The 24,408-nt window shown below is 42.2% G+C and overlaps 2 protein-coding genes across 3 annotated transcripts in view; both read left to right on the top strand.

The window, feature by feature from the left end:
* The first annotated feature begins 11,325 nt into the window (after window positions 1-11,325).
* LOC310781990 (H-2 class II histocompatibility antigen, A-U alpha chain-like) lies at window positions 11,326-14,903 on the top strand. The gene is made up of 4 exons (XM_083642641.1): window positions 11,326-11,419; window positions 11,701-11,946; window positions 13,168-13,449; window positions 13,750-14,903. The coding sequence occupies exons 1-4, from the start codon at window positions 11,362-11,364 to the stop codon at window positions 13,869-13,871; spliced, it is 708 nt and encodes a 235-aa protein (XP_083498767.1). The 5' UTR covers window positions 11,326-11,361; the 3' UTR covers window positions 13,872-14,903.
* A 4,121-nt stretch (window positions 14,904-19,024) lies between these two features.
* LOC310781983 (H-2 class II histocompatibility antigen, E-S beta chain-like) overlaps window positions 19,025-24,408 on the top strand; it is a 17,312-nt gene continuing 11,928 nt past the window's right edge. For both annotated transcript variants that reach the window (XM_083642633.1, XM_083642634.1), the window contains exons 1-3: window positions 19,025-19,107; window positions 19,236-19,505; window positions 22,006-22,219. In XM_083642633.1, the coding sequence (XP_083498759.1) occupies window positions 19,053-19,107; window positions 19,236-19,505; window positions 22,006-22,219 (539 nt within the window). In that variant the 5' untranslated portion in view covers window positions 19,025-19,052. The remainder of the gene's footprint in view (window positions 19,108-19,235; window positions 19,506-22,005; window positions 22,220-24,408) is intronic.

Consider the following 24,408-nt stretch of genomic DNA (forward strand, 5'->3'; position numbering starts at 1 on the left):
GGAGGACCGCTCACCACAGTAGGGCTTCATACTGTAGCAGTAACCTGTCTGGGAGTCACAAAGAATGTATGATTTTATCCCATACTTTATGGGTTTTTGGGGGTTGTACACCTTGAAGGCCAACCGCCCACGCCACAGGAGCATCCCCTCATCAATGCTGATGTCACGACCTGGTGTGAACATGGCTCTGAACTTTGCTAACAGGTCATTCAACACAGGCCGGACCTTGTACAACCTGTCTGCACCATCAACATCAAAATTGTTAGCGAAATGGAGGAATCTGGTCAGCAGTTGAAAGCGGTTGCGAGACATGGTTTTGTTGAAGTAGGGGGTAGCAGACGCTTCATTTGTGGTCCAGTACATGGACAGTTCAGGCTTCTTCACGATCCCAGTGAGGAAGTATAGTCCCAAGAAGCTCTTGATTTCTGCCACATCAGTGTCCTTCCACCTCCCAAGCCTTGAATGTGGCAGAGCCTCGCTCACTTGACTGATGCACTGATGTGCATACAGATTAGTTTGTGCTGCAATGGCCTGGAGCAGCTCATCGTCCAGGAAGAGCTGGAAAAAGTCCACTGGTTGAGCAGGAGCACCACCAGTATGAGGACCCGGTTCTGCGGTGAATGGGATGTGGGTTGGCTCCCAGTCAGCATCACTCCACTCAGCAGGACCTGCAGGCTGGGGACGTTTCCCGCTTCCAGCTCCATCTGCAAATTATAGAAATACATAATTACCATAAAATAGTGTTTTTCATATGTGTGGTACTGAATTCTGGAGTTCTAGAATTTCTGGAATTCTGGCTGGAACCTGTGATGTGAAAATAAACCTGATTCTGAATAGTGATCTTACCCATTTTCCTGGCACCAGAGGATGTGGCACCAGATGCTGTAGCGCTACAGCTGGCTACTACAGGCTCATCTTCAGAGTCTGAAAATCAAGATTCAAGATTTTTATTGTCACTCCATGGTACAAGTATCACGTGTGAAATTCTTGTGCTGTGAACTCCGTTTACAACATAGTACAAATATAACAGGGCATTGAGTGCAAAAAAACAACAACAAGAGACAACAATCAATAAGGCAGTATAGTGATAAGACATACTGCCTTATTGATTGTTGTGTCTCTTGTTGTTCAGTAAAATGAATTGACTGACTGCTGGCTTTTGTACAGTCATAGTAATTACAGTTACACAAGTCATCTCAAACATCGTCTTACCACTGCTGCTCTGTGGAGCTTCGCTCCTCGACGGGGCCCATTCATCCTCAGAATCCTCCGCGTCTGGAGAAGATGTGAGGTCGCTCGACTCGGACGACTCAGTCAGCCCAGCAGCCGCAGCCGCGACATGCATGGGCTCACCCCGTTCCTCATCCGAGACCTCGGAATCGGTCTCCCGCACAAGCTCGTTACGAACGGAAAAGAAATCCAGCAGTGATCTCTGATCCGCCGATCGCTTGCGTGCAGCCGCCGAAGACCGCTTGCGTTTGGCCGGCATGGCACAAACACAAACACCACCCACTCCCAACTAAACTAAAACTGAAAATACTAACTAAACTAAACTGAAATAAAACAACTACTGCTACGACTAGATCAAACTGAACTGAAATAAGGCTAATCTACCGGCTACCAACTCGATCAAACTGAACTAGAATAAAATGAACTAGAATAAAGGCTAAATACTAAAATGAACTGACGCTAACGCTAAATGTGCTAAGCTAACTACAATGAACACTAACTGTAACTACCGCTAACTATCTATCTAAACAAAGTCTTTATAAAGACTATACTAAACACTACTACTGTACTAACAACTAACAAACTAAATCAACTACGCTAACAAAATCGCTCTAAATCTGACTCTAAATTGCTAAATTCGCTATGTATAAATCGCTATATAATGCTGTATCTCTCTGTCTCAACTTACCTACTTCAAACCCACGCCGACCAAAGGATGCCGCCTTCCTTATATAGAAATCTTTGTTAGAGTACTTCCGGGGCAGCGGGAGAGGTCGGATCCACATTCACATATTGCCCAAGGGCCTCACCTAGTGGAAACCACTGAAAAAACAGTTAAACGTGTAAACACGTTGTTGGCAGGCAACAGCTGGATTCTGAAAACGTGTTCATACGTTGTTGGCAGTGAATGTGTTAATGACTTTATCCAGATTGGTTTTATGAGTCTGGACGCTGCGAGTCTGATTTGTGTCACTTGTCCCAAACCACATATGGAAGTAGTTTCCAACCTGCTTTCGACTGATGTGACTTCAGTGCGGACGCGCAGATCCACCAAATCTGATTTGAACGTCACTCGCAACTCGTCATCAAATGCTTCTGCGCAGGAAAACCACGTCACCTATCGTACGTATTTATTGACGCCCACGTCGTCACCATAGCAACCCATGCAGATAGGCTGTTTAGGTCTGGACACACAGATCCGACTTGAAAATCAGATTTGTGGCAGTGCGGACACACTCCCAAATCAGATTTGGGAAACCAATCAAGATAATGATGATTAATGACTTTATCAGCAAATCAGATTTGCCTGTAATGTGAACATGGCCCTAGTTTCTGTCCCCCCTCCCTTTGTGTTTGGATTGTTGGAGCCAGGTGTGTGGGAGCTGGGCTCCAGCTACCACAGCTGCCACTCATCACCTGATTGTCTGCTCTCTTCATATACCTGCCCCAGACTCCAAGACAGCGCCAGATTGTAAACTCACAGCATGTCAGTTTATCTCCAGCTAATGCTCCTGCCTAGCCTGACCTTTTCCTTGTGGAAGACAATGCTAACTTCAAATTCACAAACTTTCAAGGATTTCAAGGACCCGTGGGGAACCCTGCAAAGTGGGGTCCAGGGCCCCCCAGGGGTCCTTGGGGGGTTCCAGGGGGAACCCTAGCTAAAAGGGGAATCATTTATTTTCACACTATCCATCCATAAGTAACACAATGACAGGATGTATGACTGTTTTGGTCGTGGGCTTCATAAACTTTAGGTAATGAAACATCTAAACTGTTTTGGTTGTGGGCTTCATACACTTTAGGTAATGAAACATCTAAAAGCTGGGCTTCATACACTTTAGGTAATGAAACATCTAAAAGCTGGGCTTCATACACTTTAGGTAATGAAACATCTAAAAGCTGGGCTTCATACACTTTAGGTAATGAAACATCTAAAAGCTGGGCTTCATACACTTTAGGTAATGAAACATCTAAAAGCTGGGCTTCATACACTTTAGGTAATGAAACATCTAAAAGCTGGGCTTCATACACTTTAGGTAATGAAACATCTAAAAGCTGGGCTTCATACACTTTAGGTAATGAAACATCTAAAAGCTGAACTCTTATCAGATTGTTTGATCATTCGACAAAATCTTCAAATGGGGGTCCATGATCTAATTTGTGTCAGTTTAGACGTGAGAAAGTTTGAGAACCACTGCTTTAATACACAACAGAGCCAGGCTGTACCAATTTATGACACTAGGTGGAGCACTAGTATTGCATGTCATTAAATGTCAAAGGTTAAATGAAATTAAACGAAACCTAGCCTTATGCATTTGGGATACTTTTGTTGCCTTTTCCCCCGTTGTACCGAACTCGTACTGAACCGTGACCCCGAAAAAGAGGTAGGAACCGAACCATGACTGTGTACCGTTATACACACACATACACACACACACACACACACACACACACACACACACACACACACACACACACACACACACACACACACACACACACACACACACACACTTGTATTTACCAGATAGTAAAACAATCCTGCCAATGCAAAATGATGTCATCAAAATCTTAAAATTGGAAACCTTATCTAAAATATGCCCTGTGAAAATAATGAAATTCATGCTTTTTGTAAAAAGTGGTCCAAAAATGACACTTTTTTTGCTGTTTCAATGGGAAATTGCTATATATTTTGTGCAAAAATACAAATTCAAATTATGTTTCTTTCCTTTTTTTCTTTTAAGTTACTGCATTTATGGATTTTATGTGCAACCATATTACAGAGGACATATTTTTGTCTCCTTTTGTAAATAGAAAAAGACAATATAACATGTCAATGGTGAACTTTAAAAAATGTCCCAGGTACACTGTTCCGTTGAAGATGTTCAAAAGCCTTTATTAGTCCATGTTAAAAAGTTAAAAACTGCAACAGCAGACTGACACGTTTCCTCCTGTGAGCTGAAATGGGACATTTTTTAAAGTTCACCATTGACACATTATTATTCATCTTTACAAAAGGAGACAAACTTTTCCTCTGTAGTATTTGATCCAGCCCACTCCTACAAGCACCTGTTTCCTGTCTATACACTGATTAACCTATGGACCCACGCAGCACTCCTATATATCCTGACTCATATACATTATATATTGCACAGTTATTTACCGTTCAATGTAAACAAGAATTTGAGTCAGATATTGCACAATTACACAGACTATAGATCACACTCACAGTCCAAAAATGTGTGTGTGCGTGTGTGTGTGTGTGTGTGTGTGTGTGTGTGTGTGTGTGTGTGTGTGTGTGTGTGTGTGTGTGTGTGTGTGTGTGTGTGTGCGTCCGTGCAGTGACATTAAGTGAAAATGAAACTAAAGACAAACAAGAAAAGGCTGTAAAACCACCAGCAGCAATCATTCTCACCAATGACTCTCACACACGCAACTGCCACACACACACACACACACACACACACACACACACACACACACACACTTTCAGGTGCTGCTTGTAAACTTACTCTACCCCTGCTGAAGTGAGTGAATAGAGTGAGAGATGAGTTCAGGTGCTGTATAGGTTGATTGGACATATTAAAATGATCATGTGTTTTATGTTACAACATGTTAGAAAGAACACATCCAGCAGCTGCTGACTGAGAGGAAATAAAGTATAAACGTGAACAAGTGATGAGATCTGATTAACTTGTTTCTATGACAATTTACTCATCAGGACGTGGCTGGCCAGTGGTGAAATCCTGCTTTATCTGAAGGCACCATGAGACTGGACTGGTCTGGTGGGAAGCAAAACCTGGAACAGAAACTCTGAACTTGAACAGACCACAGTGCACAGATAAGCAAAACCTGGAACAGAAACTCCGAACTTGAACAGACCACAGTGCACAGTCTACTGTCACACTTACTATTACATGTAGCCTACTATCACTAATACTATAGTAGTAAAGTTTATTCATACAACCGTTTTCACAGAGCAAAGTCACAAAGTGCTTCACAAGAGTCAAATAGTTCAAATAAGACCAGAATATAAAAATGAAAAGAAAAAAAACATTAAAACACAAGACATAAAAACATGCGACACAGGAGGCTATAAGGCTGGTCTGAGCAGAAGAGTCTTCAGTTGTTTTTTGAAAGTCAACAGAGCCTATATGAATACAAGTTGAATTAATTGTATATATGAGTTATATGAATTATATATTTATGGATGGTGAGAAAGGGGTATAATAAGTACATATTACTTCTTCCTACTCCTTTTTATGCCTCTGCCGGCAATAGCCGGGCCGGAGGCATTATGGTTTCGGGTTGTCCGTACGTACGTAATGTCCGTACGTATGGGCCGCCCATGGGGAAAACTTTCTGGGGCATAGCCGCTTTTTATTTTTTAACATTTTATTTTGAACCTAAATATTCACCATTACTTCTTAAAACATAAAAAATACATGTTTTATGTATTATTGCTTTGAGCTAGAGTCCAAGTCAAGTCTCAAGTCTGGTCACAAGTCCAAGTCAAGTCAAGTCTCTTATGGATGAGCGTTCTATCAGCTGCACGCCATCCTGTCTGCTTAGAACACTGCTTAGTTCAAACTAAGGAATTCAAAGCATGTACTGTATTATCCTCACTCCATTACCTATAGCATACAGTATCAGCATTGACAGATGTGAAAAGAGTACTGACAAATCCTACTCAAGTACAAGTATTGTTACTTTAGTGAAAATTTACTCAAGTACAAGTAAAAGTACTAGTCCAGGAGATGACTCGAGTAAAAAAGTAGCCTATTTAAAAGTACTCAAAGTACTTGAGTAAAAGTACATTTGCGTTGGTTAGAAACCGTTAGAGGTTAGATTCTCTGCTCGAACTATTGAATTTCCCCCCTATTCCTCGGACCCGGGGCGGGCTCGTGGTCAGATATAAGGCCCTTTCTTTTTCTTTTTTATAATTGTAATATTTTGGTGTTATAATCAGAATGTTATATGTACATTGTAACCTTAGAACCTTATCAATTCATGAGAGTGAACAGACAACATGCATATAGTTGAGATCAGTGATACTCAACATGCGGCCCGGGGTCCAGATGCGGCCCGCGATAGGGTGCTGACTGGCCCCCCAAACATTTTCTAATTCACAATGAAAACTAACATTGAATAAAGTTTGACTGAGCTCCAGCTAAATTGTCAAATATCACTGCCTGCTAGCTGCCCAGGCACTTACAATGTACCCAACTATCTATCTATCTATCTATCTATCTATCTATCTATCTATCTATCTATCTATCTATCTCTCTATCTATCTATCTATCTATCTATCTATCTATCTATCTATCTATCTATCTATCCTGTGTGCACAAGAGATGTTTGGTTAATTTTCTTTTTGGAGAGAGCCTTTATTGATTTGTTTAGGAAGAGGGTTTACTCTGAATAGATTTGAGAACTGAATTGAAGTGAGCAAACTGAATTTCTAACTTTTGTTGTTTATTGTTATTGGGTGGGGGGAACTACAATCCACTACAGAATAAAATAATATTATTAATATTTGTTTATTAACTGGCCCCTGGCCTCTTGTCATTTTGCAAAAGTGGCCCCTGGTCAAAGCAAGTTGAGTGTCCCTGGTTTAGATAAACAGCCAACTTACTAAGACAATTTTGGGTTCGGGCCAGGCTCGGCTCAGACAGAACGGGCTCGGGTCAGGCTTGTTTTTTGGGCCTGATCTAAGCTCTAATTTGGCGTTACTTTAAAAATGTTTTCTATTTTAATTATGTACCCCAATACATTTCACAAATCTAACACATAACTTACGTGTTACCTATGTCGTCCCTGTCTTTGTCTGTCTTGTCTTTCATTCATTCAGATGCAGTCCCAATGCTACTGTGCTGTTTTCATAGTGCGGTGTGGAAAACAGAAATTACTTTTGAAACGTAAATGCATTTTTTAAACGCGGTTTTCAGAAAACTCTTCAAAAGTCATAAAAGTGGACCTCGTTTGTGAAGATTATCTCGATGAACACAAACTTTGCTGTTTAATAAACCTTTGTTAACCACATACCTTAATTCATGCCTTTGAAATCCCCATATAAAAAATCACATTGCCTTCCCCCTGTACGAACCAGGAAGTGCAGGGACTTCTGGGTAAGCCTACAACTGGTCAGGAGCCCATTGCGTCACGTTTAACACGTTTAATGCTACTTTAACCCGTCCCACTTCAGACTCATCATCTGAGTAGAACAGTGGTTCTCAAACGGTTTAGCCAGTACTCCCTTTCCCTGATTTCTGAATCAAAGTATCCCCTTTACCCTACAAGTTACAACATTTTGCTTAGAAAACTGCAAGAGGAAACTAGAGCATAATGATGCAATGAATGAATGATAACCCACCTTTTGAAGAATATAACATTACAAAATAAGAAATGGAGTGAAAGAGTTGCAATTAGCGCCTCCTGAGCAGATTTATAACGTTTCATTTATTTTCATGATTTATTCTGACATTTTTCCATTTTCCCTTTTCTCTCAAGTACCCCTTGTAGTACCTCCATGTACCCCTAGGGGTACACATACCCCAGTTTGTTAACCACTGCAGAGGATGCTGGTGAGAGTTCAGAGGAGGCAGCATCAGCTGAGGATGACCCCCCCCCCCCCACATCCCTTCCAAACAACACGAATATGATCTGATGATACGAAGCCCAGCCTGGACGCTTCCATCATCACCTGAGCTCACCCATCACTCATCATGTCTCATCATCTTGCACGCACACACACACACACACACACACGCGCGCGCACGCACACACACACACACACACACACACACACACACACACACACACACACACACACACATCTGACTCAGGTGAGGTCATTCGTTTCGGCATGTGTGGAGGTAGAGCGGTTCGTCCACTGCTTGCTTTGGATAAAAGAGGTCGGTGGTTCGATCCCCGCCTCCTCCTCCAGTCTGATGTTGAAGTGTCCTTGGTGGGCAAGATACTGAACCCCAAATTGCTCCTGATGGCTGTGTCAGCACCCTGCGTGGTAGCTTGTCACCATCGCTGTGTGAATAGGTGTGAATGTGTTGTGTGTGTGTGTGTGTGTGTGTGTGTGTGTGTGTGTGTGTGTGTGTGTGTGTGAATAGGTGTGAATGTGTGTGAATGGATGTGCGTGTGTGTGTGTGTGTGTGTGTGTGTGTGTGTGTGTGTGTGTGTGTGTGTGTCTGCGCGTGTGTGCGTGAGTGAGTGTGTGAAAGTGCATGTGAATGGTTGAATGTAGGCATTGTAAAAGGCTTTGGATGGAAGCACTAAATGCACTCCATTGATCATCCTTCATGTTGAGTTTAATGGTTATTTCAGAATCAGAAACAGATTTATTGGCCAAGTATCCTACACATACAAGGCATTTGACTCCATTTTGCATTGTTCTCAATGTACAGGTATCATATATATGCACAGCACACGCTAAAAGAAAGGACAGGTGTGTATTTAAACATTTACATTAACTACTACTATTATACAATAATAAGTGTGTGAAAAGTGTCTATTTTATATGAAAGCTAAGAGCTGTTACAGTAAGAGCTGCTTCTCTTACCAGAACATTTTACTCTATTCATTTGCTGTATATTATTCTCTTTAACTTCATCATGCACCTTTTGGACTGTAAATTCATATTTATCACTCAGCTCCTTCTAATTCCTGTGTATATTATATCGGACTGCACTTAGATTTTCTCGTGTTTTTATCTTTATTTTTTCTCTTCTGACTATTGATGTGACCTCTATACTGCATACTTACACTAAGTCAAATTCCTCATAGTAATCTGATTACCTATGTGGCAATAAAAGTGATTCTGATTCTGAAGTGTCTACAGTATATATAAATAAGACTCATACAGATATTACAGAGGATATCATTCTGTCTCCTTTTGTAAATAGAAAAAGACAAATAATATCACGTGTCAATGGTGAACTTTAAAAAATGACCCAGGTACACTGTTCTGTTGAACTTCAAAAGCCTTTATTAGTCCATGGCTATATAAGTTAAAAACTGCAACAGCAACAGCATACAAGGCTTTTGAACTTCAATTAAGTTCAATTAAACTTCGCCATTGACACTTTATATTATTCATCTTTTTCTATTTACTAAAGGAGAGAACATTTTCCTCTGTAGTATTTGATCCAGCCCACTCCTACCTGTTTCCTGTCTACACTGATTAACCTATGAACCCACGCAGCACTCCTATATCCTGACTCGTGTGTGTGTGTGTGTGTGTGTGTGTGTGTGTGTGTGTGTGTGTGTGTCTGTGTGTCTGTGTGTGTGTGTGTGTGTGTGTGTGTGTGTGTGTGTGTGTGTGTGTGTGGCACAGCACAGTTACAGTATTTCACAGTGAATGTATTGCAGTGTGTGTGTGTGTGTGTGTGTGTGTGTGTGTGTGTGTGTGTGTGTGTGTGTGTGTGTGTGTGTGTGTGTGTGTGTGTGTGTGTGTGTGAGAGAGAGAGAGAGAGAGAGAGAGAGAGAGAGAGAGTGCAGTGACTGAAAACGAAACTAAAGACAAACAACAAACAAGAAAAGGCTGTAAAGGCAGCATAATAATACAGCAAAGAAAACTAGAATAGCAATATGAGTCTAGCACGATATTAAATATAGCAATCACAAGCTATACTCCAGCTTTCCAGAACATATCAAGTGAAATGAATGAATGGAAACAAGACCACCAGACACCATTATGAAGGTGTGCACAAAAACAGTGCAACATAGTGAGACAGGAAAACATGAGAAAATACAGTACACTATAGATCACACTCACAGTCCAATGTGTGTGTGTGTGTGTGTGTGTGTGTGTGTGTGTGTGTGTGTGTGTGTGTGTGTGTGTGTGTGTGACGTGTGTGTGTGTGTCTGTGTGTGTGTGTGTGGAGAAGACGATGCTTTGTATACACTTGTGTGCTAAACGATGTTTACATAATTATGTCTGCTTATATCCATTATATAAGCTACCATCCCGCTACACTATTTCCCCTGTGTTTACAAGCACATGCATGCAGTGTCTGCTTCTATATACACTTTTAACTCGAGTTGAGCTGGCTTTTTCTGGCTTTTCGTTTACTAATTTTATTCTTTTGATTCATTTTATTCTTTTTATTGTCTCTCAAATTGTATCCATCTTTATTACTTGTTTGATTGCACTTTGTACTGCACCTTGCTTCTGATTAGTGCATTTGTACCTGCTTTATGTTTGTGTTTTTACCTGTAAAGCACTTTGATCGGCCTGTGTCGTTGTAAATGTGCTCTATAAACAAAGTTGACTTGACTTGACTTGACTTGACTTGACACTGTACTGTACTGTACTGTACTGCAACCTTCTTCCAAAAGATGTGGATCTCTAATATTTGCCCTACTTTGGATCCAAATAAAAGTATTTAAATGTGTGAGTGAGTGTGCAGTGACATTAACTGAAAATGAAACTAAAGACAAACAACAAACAAGCAAACAAGAACAGGCTGTAAAACCAGCAGCAGCATCATTCACACCAAGGACTCTCACACACCCAACTGCCACACAGACACAGAGAGAGAGACAGACAGACAGTCAGACAGACAGACAGACAGACAGACAGACAGACAGACAGACAGACAGTCAGACAGACAGACAGACAGACAGACAGACAGACAGACAGACAGACAGACAGAGAGACAGACAGGCAGACAGACAGACAGACAGACAGACAGACAGACAGACAGACAGACAGACAGAGAGACAGACAGACAGACAGACAGACAGACAGACAGACAGACAGACAGACATTTCTATTGTTATGACTTGTTATTTCTCTTTGTGTTTCTGTCTGGTTTATTCCCTCTGTTTTAACTCCTGGTCTGTGAAGCATTCTGAAAAAACTTTGAAAAGAGTTATGAATAAAGTTATTATTATTGTGTTATTATGTGAGTGTAATAAAGTACAGAGTAAACTCTTCTCCTCCATCATCACTTCATTTCTCAGCAATTCCCAACTGTGTTTACCTGGAAACCGATGATGCAAGTGTCAGCTGTAACGTGATTGGTGGAGCTGTGTTTAAGATAACACTCTTCCTTGTGTTTGCTTCAGTTTGCAGCAGTCAGTGTGAAGTCAACACGGTCCTGTTGTGTTGTGAAGATGAAGAGCTCACAGACCCTCCTCTTCCTCTCATGTCTCCTTGGTGTCACAGCAGACAGTAAGTAGACACATTCAGTCACTTTACACCTCCAAGATTTCATGTTGATGTGAAGCTCTTTTGAGTTGAGCTCCAGTGAGATATTTAAAGTTTTCTGCTTTACTTTGGAGGAGAGAGGGTACTCTTATTAGTTATTCAATGGTTTTAAATATATAACAATAAACAGACAAACTCTATCAACCCGACTGGATAACATTTGGCAGCAGGATGTGAAACATAAGTTCAGTCTGTGATTCTGGATGTGAAGAATTTTACGTGTTTTTCATCTTGTTTCCTCTCAGCTGTACATGAGGATATTCGTATCAAGGGGTGTTCAGACACTGATGGAGAGGATATGTTTGGACTAGATGGTGAAGAGCTGTTGTACGCAGACTTCATCAACAAGAAAGGAGTGAACTCTCTGCCCAAGTTTGTAGATCCTATGATCTTCCCAGGATTTTATGAAGTAGCTGCGGCTAGTCTGGTGGTCTGCAGAGGAAACCTGAAACGAAGTCAACAAGCATTCAAGAACCTTCCTCTGCAGCTCGGTAAGGAAAGATGATAAAGTTTGTTTTAATACTGTTCAACAATTTCAACTACAAATAAGGAATGACTGCAGCCAGATGTTTTACATTAATGTAATAAATATACAATACTTTTACCATATTGTAAGTTCTGGTAGTGTTTAATGTTACTGTGAGAAATATATTAAAGGAGAATTCAGTTTTTTTTTGACACCCCGGACCTTATTTCCAGCTTACAATATGATGTTTTACTCACCCAGATAACTTTAGTTTCATTCGGATCCCCACAGAAGATATTCAGCTCCAAGTAGAGTCCATGGAACAGGCTATAACGGCCAAAAACGGGGCATGCATAATGCACTCTGTAAACAACATATTTTCTGTCACACCGGGGAATCATGGAAGGTGGAAACCCTCATTAGTGTTTTGCTTGCATCTGTGTTTATCCTGCCTTTTTGACACAAAATGGCCCCCGTGAGAAGGGTCTATTAGCTTTGTAACAAACCTCCGTGCTGCCGACAGCCTGCTCTGTTTGCTGTCTGAGTGTCTGTCACATTGATAACAGTTCCTCACCCTCCCACTCCTTGTGTAATCCATACATTATTCCAGACCCGGCTAAAATAAATACACGCAGCCATTGAATTCATCGTCCATAATCTCGAGATCAGATATCACAGCCAGCGGTGTCTAGCATGCTACAGATCTACAGATCAAGCTCAGAGCAGTTTAGATCGACTGCTCAGGAGCTCGAACTCTGCCCTGCAAGGCAGATTTCAGAGCCTAGAGCAGCATGCTAGAAACCGCTGGCTGTGATATCTGATCTTGAGATAATGGACGATGAATTCAATGGCTGCGTGTATTTATTTTAGCCGGGTCTGGAATAATGTATGGATTACACAAGGAGTGGGAGGGTGAGGAGCTGCAGGCTGTCTGAAGGACGGAGGTTTGTTACATAGCTAATTCATGTTCTCTATATTATATAACAACCATAATGAACCACGGCGTGACAGAAAGCCCCGTTTTCGCCCGTTATAGCCTGTTCCAGGACTCTACTTGGAGCTGAATATCTTCTGTGGGGATCTGAATGAAACCAAAGTTATCTGGGTGAGTAAAACATTTAAACTTCTTTTAAATGACAGAACTGAGGAATAAAATATATTTAGATGGGAAGTGGTATTAATTGACCTGAATTGATTAATTTAATTGAACAGGTGTTTACATGGTGTACATTGTGTTGTTGTGCAGATGCCCCTCACAGCTCCATCTACACCAAAGACGATGTGGAGCTCGGAGTGGAGAACCACCTCATCTGCCATGTGAGCGGGTTCTTCCCCACTCCCATCAAGGTCTACTGGACCCGGAACGACCAGAACGTGACCGAAGGAACCAGCCTCAACACCCCTTACCCCAACAAAGACTTCACCTTCAACCAGGTCTCCAGGCTGAGGTTCATCCCCCAGCTTGGAGACACCTACAGCTGTACTGTGGAGCACAGAGCCTTAAGCCGGCCGCTGACCCGATTCTGGGGTGATGCACCTTTATCTGTTATCTAACACCAACCAGCACTAGAGTTAGCTAACACCAACCAAAACTACACTTAGCTAACGCTAACCAGCACTAGAGTTAGCTAACACCAACCAAATCTACAGTTAGCTAACACCAACCAAATCTACAGTTAGCTAACACCAACCAAAACTACAGTTAGCTAACACCAACCAAAAGTGGCCTACAGCTAACCAGCCAAACAAAACTTTAGATGTTCCCATGTGTTCCTGTGTGTTTCTCTGTGTGTGTTCATGTGTGTTGATGGGTTTGGTTCCTCCTCAGATGTGGAGCAGGAGCTGCCAGGGATCGGACCTGCAGTGTTTTGTGGAGTGGGTCTGACCGTGGCTGTGCTGGGCGTGGCCACAGGAACCTTCTTCCTCATCAAAGGAAACGAATGCAACTGATCAGTTATGATGATGTGAGGCGGGCTGAAGGAGCTGCGGCGGTTAATAGACTGCTTTCTGTCCTACTGCTTTAACTGCTTCTCTCTGCTGTGTGGATGTCCTTCACCTGGAGGCAACAAGCACATGTTGCCTTTCACACAAACAAATAAATTAAACTTTCTATCTGTATATTCTTTTAAGTAAAGAATATTTACATTGTCACTGTTTAACATTAAAAGAATAAAGCTTTCTATTGTGGCACTTGGTTGGGGAAGAGTTAGTGAACAGTCAATCAAAGCATTTATTATGCATTTTGTTACAAGTATATTAGGCAGTAGGCTAGGCGTGGTCACGGCTGCCTGAATGATTCTCAGATTATGGAAAAGTACATCCTCTCCAGATAAAAAAAGAAGAAGGGTAGAATTCTCGATAGAAATAGTATCATATGAACACATGCCAGCTAGAGTCAATGATAAAGGTGATGATTTTAAGAGGGCATGGGACCGCCTTTTTGCCCATAGCATGGCTGGGACACTGATGTGGTTATACTGCTATAATTGCTTCTTTTTCGCCTCTTTTTTTAAATATATATTATTATTATCCCAAATATGTTCATCTATCATAGGCCTTGGAGTGTAAGTGTACTGTAAGTACATACTGTACTGCAGGGATACTCAACTTGCTTTGCTTTAATAAACAAACAATATACATTTTTCTGTAGGTTTTTGGGGTGTCAGCCGGAGTTTAGTCTGACAATGTTGTGCACACCGGATAGTTAGTTAGGTTAAGTACATACATAAGTGCCTGGGTAGCGAGCAGACGGCGGTATTTGACAATTTTTAGCAGCTAAATCATAGATTATTGAAAGATATTCCATATTCCAGACTGAAATGCTATAACAGAAGTGGAGTATTAACCAGAATGACATGAACATTTGGACACTTATTCAGGTGCACTGTAAATTTTTTGGTTTTTTTAGCAATTCCATCGCGGGCCACTGATGTACTGTACTGTAATGTAATAATACTGTCTGTGTGTGTAAATAAATAAAAACTTGACAGACTCACAGACATTAGCATACTGTAACAGTGAAATAAATGACAAAATAACAGCTAAAGCTGCATGGATGGGAGTGAAGGATGTGACTTGTTTGGTCCTGCAATAATAAACAGATGTACGCAGGGCCGTAGCTAGCTATGAGGACGGGGAGGTCCGGACCTCCCCTAATATTTCAGAGGGAAAAAAAAAAAAAAAAATTTTTTTTTTTTTTTTTTTTTTTTTTTAGAAAACAATCTGCATGGAAAAGCATGAAAAACACGGGATCGCTTTTATTTTGAAACGAAAGGCAGGTCAGGCAGGAAGTCATCTGACGCCGCGTCCGCGGTAACTTGATTCCGAGAGAGCAGTAGCATGGTGGTGAGTGATGACTGTCTGTCTGCCTGGCGAGATAATTGAAGGTGAGCGAGCTGCGAGACAGTGAGCGAGTGAACGACAGACAGTGAGTGACACTGACAGATTTTTTAGCAACAACCAAGAAAGTAAGTGTCTAGTCTGTCTCTTAAGTAATGTTACCTGTGTGACACGTTGGGATGCTACTGGCTAATCATGCATGATGCCAATTGCCAAGCTCCCGAAGTCAGGTATGCAGGTGGCTATATGCATGGTTTCAGTTTCATGACCCAATAAGTAACAAAAAGAGGTGGTGTAAAGTTAAAAACAACAGAATATATTTTATTTTATTTTTCAATCGTTCCTATCAGGAATAAATAAATGTCCCTCTGTATGTTTTTTTTATTATCGATGATGACTTTGTGTGTTGTGTACGGCTTGGGTTGTGTACCTGTGTTTGTAGGTGTCATTTTGATATGAATTTGGCTAAAACAGTTTGTGTTTGTTAGTTACAATTATGTTGACAGGAGAGCTGAGCAGGTGGTGACATGAAAGAGAATATACTGAATAATGACATCACAACAGTATAATCCTAATGTTGATTTAAAATGATATATTACTCTAAATATGGCTTAAAAAGGGGGGGGAAAAAACTCAAATTTTTTTCGGCGGCGCCCTAACGGGCGCCGCCGAAATAAAATTGAGTTTTCCGCCTCCCCTTGCTGGACCTCCCCTATTTCGGAACCCTGGCTACGGCCCTGGATGTACGGTGAGAAAATGTCCATATTATAATTTACAGTAACAGACAGACATGTTGAGACGCTGTGTGTGTAAGTGAATGAAGGGGCTTAACGTGTAAACACAACAGACATGACAACAACAAATAATAGTGGAGGTCAGTTGAGATATGATAGGTGTACACTGATGCTATAAACTGCTATTGGTTAATAAAGTAATAGTAGTAGGCTAAATCATGCATAGTGTTAGGCCGGGGTCAGGTGGATTCATTTGCAGACACATGACGGCCGTAAAAGTCTTGCAGGCAAGAGTAAACATGGACTGGCTACAATTCTACAATCTGACAGTGTGAAGCTGGCAGAGCTGACTCTTATAGGCCTCGAATGTGACAACATTACTGTATGACATCATAAGTGAAATCACTAAACTTCAACAGTGACATGTCAGGTGTAAATATTCAATGATGAAACTTGACATCGTCTTCAATGATGACATAATTAAAACCTTCGACAGTGACATCATCAGTCCATGTCCATGACATCATCATCATGGACAACAGCGCTGACATTATCCATCATCATCATTGGTGACATCATCTAACAGTCGTCATCATTGGTGACATCATCTAACACATAGGGAGTATGTGCACAAGTTCTGACTGCATTTCATGGCTTCAGTTTGGAGGCGGGGGTGTTTATATCATTTGTGTTGTGAATTTAACATTGTGTGCTTTGTGTATACAGTGTGATTTTTTACATCTGCATGTTTGTAGTTTCTAATGTGCCTGCATGTTTTTAAATAGGCCTAGTGTACGCTGGCGTGCAGATGCTTGGGCGTGCAATTTGGGCTGATGTCACAAAGTAAATCCTTTCAAATGGCTGTTTTTAAAATGATGTGGTAACCATGTGAATTTTAAGATGAGGAAATACGGGTTTCCATCCAAATATATCGCAACTTTTAATCGAAAAGTCGGCAAAATAAAATGCGAAACAATGCGTGTTTCCATCCACTGCTATTTTGCGAATTTAATAGAGCTGTCAATCACCTCGTGTTTGAGGCTGTCTGAGCTGCTGATCAGCTGCTAGACCCGATACAGCTCTGTTAAACACATCTAACGTTATTAATTTAAAGTTTCTTGATGACTCAAAAGTAGACAATGGTAGGCTACCATAAGGCCATTTCTGGATTAGGCTACCAGGTGCGACTCGGCAAACTAATGTTATAATGCCAACCCGATCTCCAAAAAAATTGTAAAATAGCAACGTTTGTGGACCAACGTTGCTATGTTACAATTTCGGCTCCGAAATTGTAAAATGGTAATCCACGGAGCAGATAGTAGGCTAAGTGAATACAATTTCATTCAAGTCTAGAAGTGAGTCGCCTTAAAGTTAATATCCCAGACCCAGTCTTCTGTTTACCATGGCGGGTATTGTGCTGCGCGTACCATTATTTACCGTGTGTAGCGCTATTGTGTGGAGGCTACACGGCATGTCATGTTTTGCGGTGATCAAGTGTGTTGTTTTTGAATGGAGAGACAACGGAATATCGCTTCATCTGTTTCCACTGCACGTTTCGCATTTTCCTTTTATCGATACACCCGACTTTTCCGCCTCCCTCAAGCGTGAATTTTTTTTGCGATATTTTGAGGTTTTTGCGAATTAAGCAGCGTTTCCACTCACTTTTTTTATGCGCAAATTGAAATTTCGCATCAAAACAAGTGGATGGAAACCCGACTTGCTGAGTCAATTTGACGCTCCGTTCCTGCGTCTCTTCGATGTTGACTTTTCTGTGTGTGCATGTGTGTCTGCTCCTTGACTGTCCCAGAGGGGAGTACTGCAGCCAATCTTGGAACCAAGGTTACTGTAATTAAAACTAGGTGTGGAGGATTTTTTTTACTGAAATAAAATAGACTTCCAGGAAACTCACTCATCTCTGATGATGAGATGTTTGCACTAATAAAAGCTGCAAATCTATCAATGTGCTCCAGTCCCTCCTTTGTTTCCTGGAAGTTTATTGTCCTCAAACTGAGAAGCACCTGGTTCAGCTGCATTTTGCTGGATGATGCATGGATAACCCTTTTTCTTCTTAAGTAAAACTAACTGAAACGATATTAAGGAAGCATAATGACAAATGTTTATAAAAAAAAAGCAAATTATTGATTTTTCAGGTCTATTGGAAAGTCAAATTTGTAGGCTCCAAATTCCTCTTAGAAAATTGGCCTGAAATGATGAAATCCCAAGCCTGCAGACTTGGACTCGGACTGGGGGCAATGGGGACTTACTCGGACTCTTCTTTGGCGACTCGGACTTAGACTCAGAACACTGAGGACTCGACTCGGACTCGAGACATTGTGACTCGACTACGACACTGGTACACAAACGCATGTGCCCAGTTTAGACCAACGATTTGCAACGACAAAACTGTTGCAGCGGTGTAAACTGGCCCGTCTCATCTCGACTCCAGCTGGCTGATGGCATCGCCAGAAATTCAGCTTGTCAAGTCGCAGCGGCTGGTTGCAAGTAGTTTCAGCCAGTCTGGTCGTGAATCTTTGGTGTAAACTGGGCTTTAAGCCTTGGATATACTCCAGAGAGAACGTGCACGGACAGCAGCTGCGGACACCATGGATGTGTAGTAGTAGTGGGAGGGAGGGAATGAGTGAGTGGGAGAGAGAGAGAGAGAGCTAAGTCAGTTTAGGTTGGATTTGACAGACACTTGATCTCTGACAAATATCCAAACTAAAAGTAACTTCTCCGCGGTGGAAAAACCCCTCTCTTCAAATTCAGTATGTGTTTTGGTCTGCGAGTTGGCGACCCACCACCAACGGGTCCACAACCCACTTTGGGTCGTGACCCATAGCTTGGGAAACACTGCTTTAGGCCTATGTGTATGAGTATTAAGAGTGGATGTAGTTCTCCCATTTTGCTCTCTGGCTCTGCCACCAGCAGCCTTTAGGCTGGACTGTCTGCCTGACAACAGGTGATGCTGGTCATGTGACCAGTGTGTAGCTCCTACATTGGTTTTTCTAGCAGGACTCAGTTGGAGTCTGTCAGAGTTTAGTGAACTCATCAGAGGAACATGGCTTCATCTGTTCTGCTCTTCTCCCTCCTCTTCATCAGTCTGTATGGAGCAGGTATGATAAATACATCATCAATACGTGGACCTGATCAGTAACTAGCTCATATAATACTCTTCCGTTTGAATGTTCATATTATATTATACCTGTGAAAGATTGATTTTACTTTTGTCTTTGATCTCCAGATGGATGTATGGAATGTGCAGTGGACCGTTGTGTGTTCAACTCCACTGAGCTGAAGGACATAGAGTACATTTACTCTCACTATTACAACAAGATGGAGTACGTCAGGTACAGCAGCAATGTGGGGAAATTTGTCGGCTATGGTGAACGTGGCATGAAGCAAGCAGACACCTGGAACAATGGTGCAGAGCTGAGAAGCAGGAAGTATCAGAAGGAGGCATACTGCAAACCCAACATTGAGAACTGGTACCCGGCTGCTCTGACTAAGACAGGTGAGCTGCTGCTCCTACATCCAACATCATCAAATACACCTCGATAATAATACACACATCACTGATTAAAGTAATACTACAGAGTTTCATTCTGCATCTCTGTTTAAAATAATTACATTTGAAAGATAAATTCAAACCTTACAAACCTTGTCAGCGTTTAGTGTTTCTACTGTTTCAATTTGAGTTGAAGTTTATTTTCATATCAAGTCTATTATGAAGTAGCCTACTTCTATGTGTATGTCTGCTGTCAAATATTATTCACCATATTGAAGTATTTTAATATCTCTCTCTATGCATCTATGGAAATAATATTACTTCACTTTAAAGAACTATAAATCCTGAACCAGACTGAGCTCCGTGACACCATCTGGTGGCAAAACACTGATGCTGCCTGCAACTAGTAGTACTATTACTGTTAGTACTGTTAATACTACTGCTAGACTGTCACAATAATCAATGAATTGACTTATGGTGATATACTGTAGGACATGGCCCCAATCATGTTTTTTACCTCAATAATTATATCTCATTGCATGTTTGTTTACATAAGAGGGGAAAACTATGCTGAGACATGTTTTGTCATTTCACACTGCCTCTGTCCTCTTGTCTGCTCACACACACACACACACACACACACACACACACACACAACACACACACGCACGCACGCACACACACACACACACACACACACACACACACACACACACACACACACACACACACACACACACACACATACGCTGAACCAGGTGAAGGTAATGTTTTACTTTTTTATATAGCTGTTTGTTTGGAATGAGAGTGAGAACTCCCATCCAGTGAACTGCAGAGACATTCGACAGTTATTCTAGATGGTTAAGAAGAACAGTTGATTGGTATTTAAAAGGGTGTAGGCCTACTTGGATTATTATGCTGTTATACGAGGGATCAGCCGAGCAGCATTTTGATAAACAAACTGCGTCACTGGATGGAAACGGCAATGGAGCATGAGCTTGAGTGTCTGACTCTATAGCCGGCTGACCCTGTTTCCTATACAGTGGCAGCAATCTCTCTGGTGCTCCCAGCTGAAAGCCTTTCAGCTTCCAGCCAGCTGCTACCAAAGAAGTGAAACTTTGTTACAGCATAAGATACATTTATTTAGAGAAACAAATTATATCTATACTGTTTATTAAGGTTGAATTGGTTTACGTTACTATAGGCATCTCGCCTGCTACGCGTGCTCAACTCCTAAGCTCGCCCGCCCTGCAGCTCGCATACACAGCTCAGCTGTTGCGTGGCCTCACCTGCCCCCTCTCTCTCTCTCCCTCAGTCTCCCGGTCTCTCTCCTCTCTCTCCCTCTCCCTCAGTCTCTCTCACTCTCCCTCAGTCTCTCTCCTTCAACATCATCAGTGATGTCACAATGAAGTCACAATGGACATCAGTGATGACATCATCACTGATGACATAACTGATGACATCATTGATGACATCATCAGTGATGTTACAATGACATCACTGATGATGTCATCAGTGGGACATGGGACAGACAGAGAAACAGAGCCATAGCTGCCATTTATATACTGATGATGATGATGATGATGATGATGATGATGTTGTTAGCTTTAAGTCTATTAAAGCCCCATTCAGCAACTTTTCCAAGTTTTGCTATTGGAGAAACTGCGCCCTCTGCGTGCAATAGTATCGATAAGGATATCGCCGTTCAAAGTCAACAAAACACAGCGCCAGAAAGCTCTATGTACATGTTGTGAAATCGGGTACTCACCACGTGATGAAATAATAATCCATAGTTACACAACACTGCCGCTGTAGAGCGCATGCGCGCATCTTGCCACGGGACGTGGCAGACAAACTGCTTAGTCCCAGGGCTGGCCAATGGAGGGGGCAGTGTGGGATAAATAAAGGCGAGAGTCTCCCTATTACAAGTCAATCTACCATGTCCTATGACTAAAAAGCTCTTATATTACAGTAAACAATTTCAAAAAAATTACTGATTGGGGCTTTAAGTTAACTTTCTGTTTTATCTTTGTTTAATTTGCCAAGGATCTTGGCTGGCAGCTGAATGGCCCAGCTCCAATTGAAGTGGGGGAAAAAACATGTAAAATTACAATAATATCATGATCACAATTATTCCTGTGAAAATATATGGACCAACAAACAGTAGTTATCATGACAAGTCTAAGTACTGCAGTTACTACCGGAACTGCGGCTCCTGAATGACATCACTGGCTTGCTGGGGAAGCGAGGCAGGGTTGACTCTGCTTAGTCCTTGGATGGGAGACCATCTGGTGCTGGAAGTGGTGTTGGTGGACCAGTAGGAGGTGCTCTTCCCTCTGGTGAATAATCTCCCCAATGCCCCAGGGCAGAGGCAGGGCCTCTTTAAAGATCCTGTCGGCACTCTTCGCAACCCTGGTGCCCTTACTACTACTACTACTACTACTACTACTACTACTACTACTACTACTACTACTACTACTACTACTAATAACATTGTGTCCTACAGTTACACCCTCTGTCAGGCTGAGGTCAATGACGCCCAATGGTGGGAGGCACACGGCCATGCTGGTGTGCAGCGCCTACGACTTCTACCCCAAACTGATCCATGTGAGCTGGCTGAGAGACGGAAAGCGCGTCACCTCTGATGTCACTTCCACTGACGAGATGGCGGACGGAGACTGGTACTACCAGATCCACGCCCACCTGGAGTACACCCCCAGGTGAGTCCAGATCCACTCGTACCTGGAGTACACCCCCAGGTGAGTCCAGATCCACTTGTACCTGGAGTACAACCTAGGTGAGTCCAGATCCACTCGTACCTGGAGTATACACCCAGGTGAGTCCAGATCCACTCGTACCTGGAGTATACACCCAGGTGAGTCCAGATCGACTCCCACCCGGAGGACACACCCAGGTGAGTCCAGATCGACTCCCACCCGGAGGACACACCCAGGTGAGTCCAGATCGACTCCCACCTCGAGTACACCCTCAGGTGAGTCTAGTGACACTGTTCTCATTCACTGTTCCTACTTATACCTACCACAATGAATGCACTGTAATTCATATATAACCTACTGTACATAATGGTGAGCCAGGAGGCTGTGATCATGTGACCTACATATGCGCTACAGGCTGTTGCTGTCAATACAAAATATTTGTAGACATTCATTTTATTCTCTACCGTTTGTAGTTTGTAAATGCACAATCTCGGAACCCAAGAGTAAAAAAAAAAAAAAAAAATTGTCTTCCCTCTAACCTCTGGGAGCAGGCACGTTTGAATGCCTGAATAACCAGAACTCAAGGGGCTCCGCTCCCTGCAAGCTCTGCCATTGGCTCCGACCGACCGCCTCTGACCATTTATGGATTTCCTTTCCACTCAATCTCAAATAATGCCTCCGCCGCTGTAAAACAACAAAGCTAGCTCGTTGCTACATGCTGAAAATAACAAGTTTAACTAGACACCATCCGCTCCATTTTGATTGGGTAAAGCAGCATGTGAACCTGCCCCCTATGAGCTCTGTTATTTGGCTTTTCACGGAGCTTGCCGGCAGATTTCCGATGCAAGTAGAAAGTCTGTCTCGAGAGATCAGTCAATGCAGATACAAAGTTGCTAAACCTGAAGTAGGCTACTTGTAGGAGGACAACAGGACAAACGAGGACAAATTGACTAAACAGGAGAAACTGATCAATATTGTTGAGGGACGATGATGTCGTCTGATTTCAGATGATGAGGATGAAATGGGACAGGTTACAGTAGAGGATGCTGCTGAGAGTTCAGAGGAGGCGACATCAGCTGAAGACAATCAAGACGGCAACCATCACAAACGATGCTCCAAGGGGTGGAGCCTTTTGGGGGAGATGTGTCTTGAGGGCGTGATTTCGAATCGCACATAGGTTACGCAAAAACCACGCCCTGTGCCCGCCTACGCAGCAGTCAAGCGCCGGGATTGGCCAGCAGCAAGTCTTTTTGCTTCTTTTGACAGCTGGAATCTCCCACACCACAAATCGCTGGGCACGCAGCCCAGCGATTTCATGAACCAACTGAATTGCTCTTGATAGCGGACATTGAAATTAATTATTAGTGTATTAACGTCAATGAAAACGTAACACAAGCTTTTAACACACAATCGATTTTTAAACATTTATTTCAAAACATCATTGTAAAATTCAGGCCTTTAGCCAAAGCTTCAATAACAGAGCTCAGCTGACAGTTTAACCTGCAAATGAAAACTATACAAAATATCAAATTAAAAATACAATAGGCTACAGCACATAGGATTAGCTCCCCCCCCCCCAGGCCAGCCGTTTGTTCCAGGCCAGTCAAGTCCCAACAATCTACAAAAACATGCAATAATATAAAATTATAGATAAAAAGTTGAATCATACACAATAAATAAAACCAAAAGTAAAGGGTTAGCCTTCCCAATGGCCAAGGGCAGCATCTGTTATTCTGGCCTCATAATAAGCACTGAGGCGGGTGGTCAGAAAGTCAAATAACATTAAAATACATTGTATGCTTTGGTGCGATGTAGGATTTTGTCTTTCAATATCCTCATTGCAGCCTCGCTTGGTGTTGTTGCTTCTCACAGGAATGGTGTCCCTGTAACAGAGCCCAACATGAGCATGAGCGCCTGGCCAATCCCGGCGCTTGACTGCTGCGTAGGCGGGCACAGGGCGTGGTTTTTGCGTAACCTATGTGCGATTCGAAATAACGCGTCTTGAGGCCTATGGGTGAATTTTTTAGGCAGTGATTCCCAACCAGGGGTACATGTACCCCTAGGGGTACTTGAGCAGCTTGCAGGGGTTACTTGGACAGATTGGGGATTACAATTTATTTACAAAATGATCAAAACAATATTCCAAGTAATTTCATAGCTCCAACTTGGTAAAACTGATTACTTTCCCCCAA

The sequence above is a fragment of the Poromitra crassiceps genome, assembly GCF_964638095.1.
Source record: "Poromitra crassiceps genome assembly, chromosome: 9".
NCBI lineage: Eukaryota > Metazoa > Chordata > Actinopteri > Beryciformes > Melamphaidae > Poromitra > Poromitra crassiceps.

Bases quoted from the DNA above. Each gene is read 5' to 3' on its own strand.
- LOC310781990 (XM_083642641.1), top strand. From the start codon at position 11,362: ATGAAGAGCTCACAGACCCTCCTCTTCCTCTCATGTCTCCTTGGTGTC. The intron at 11,420-11,700 runs GTAAGTAGACAC...GTTTCCTCTCAG, and splicing joins CCTTGGTGTCACAGCAGACA to CTGTACATGAGGATATTCGT. The intron at 11,947-13,167 runs GTAAGGAAAGAT...GTTGTTGTGCAG, and splicing joins GAACCTTCCTCTGCAGCTCG to ATGCCCCTCACAGCTCCATC.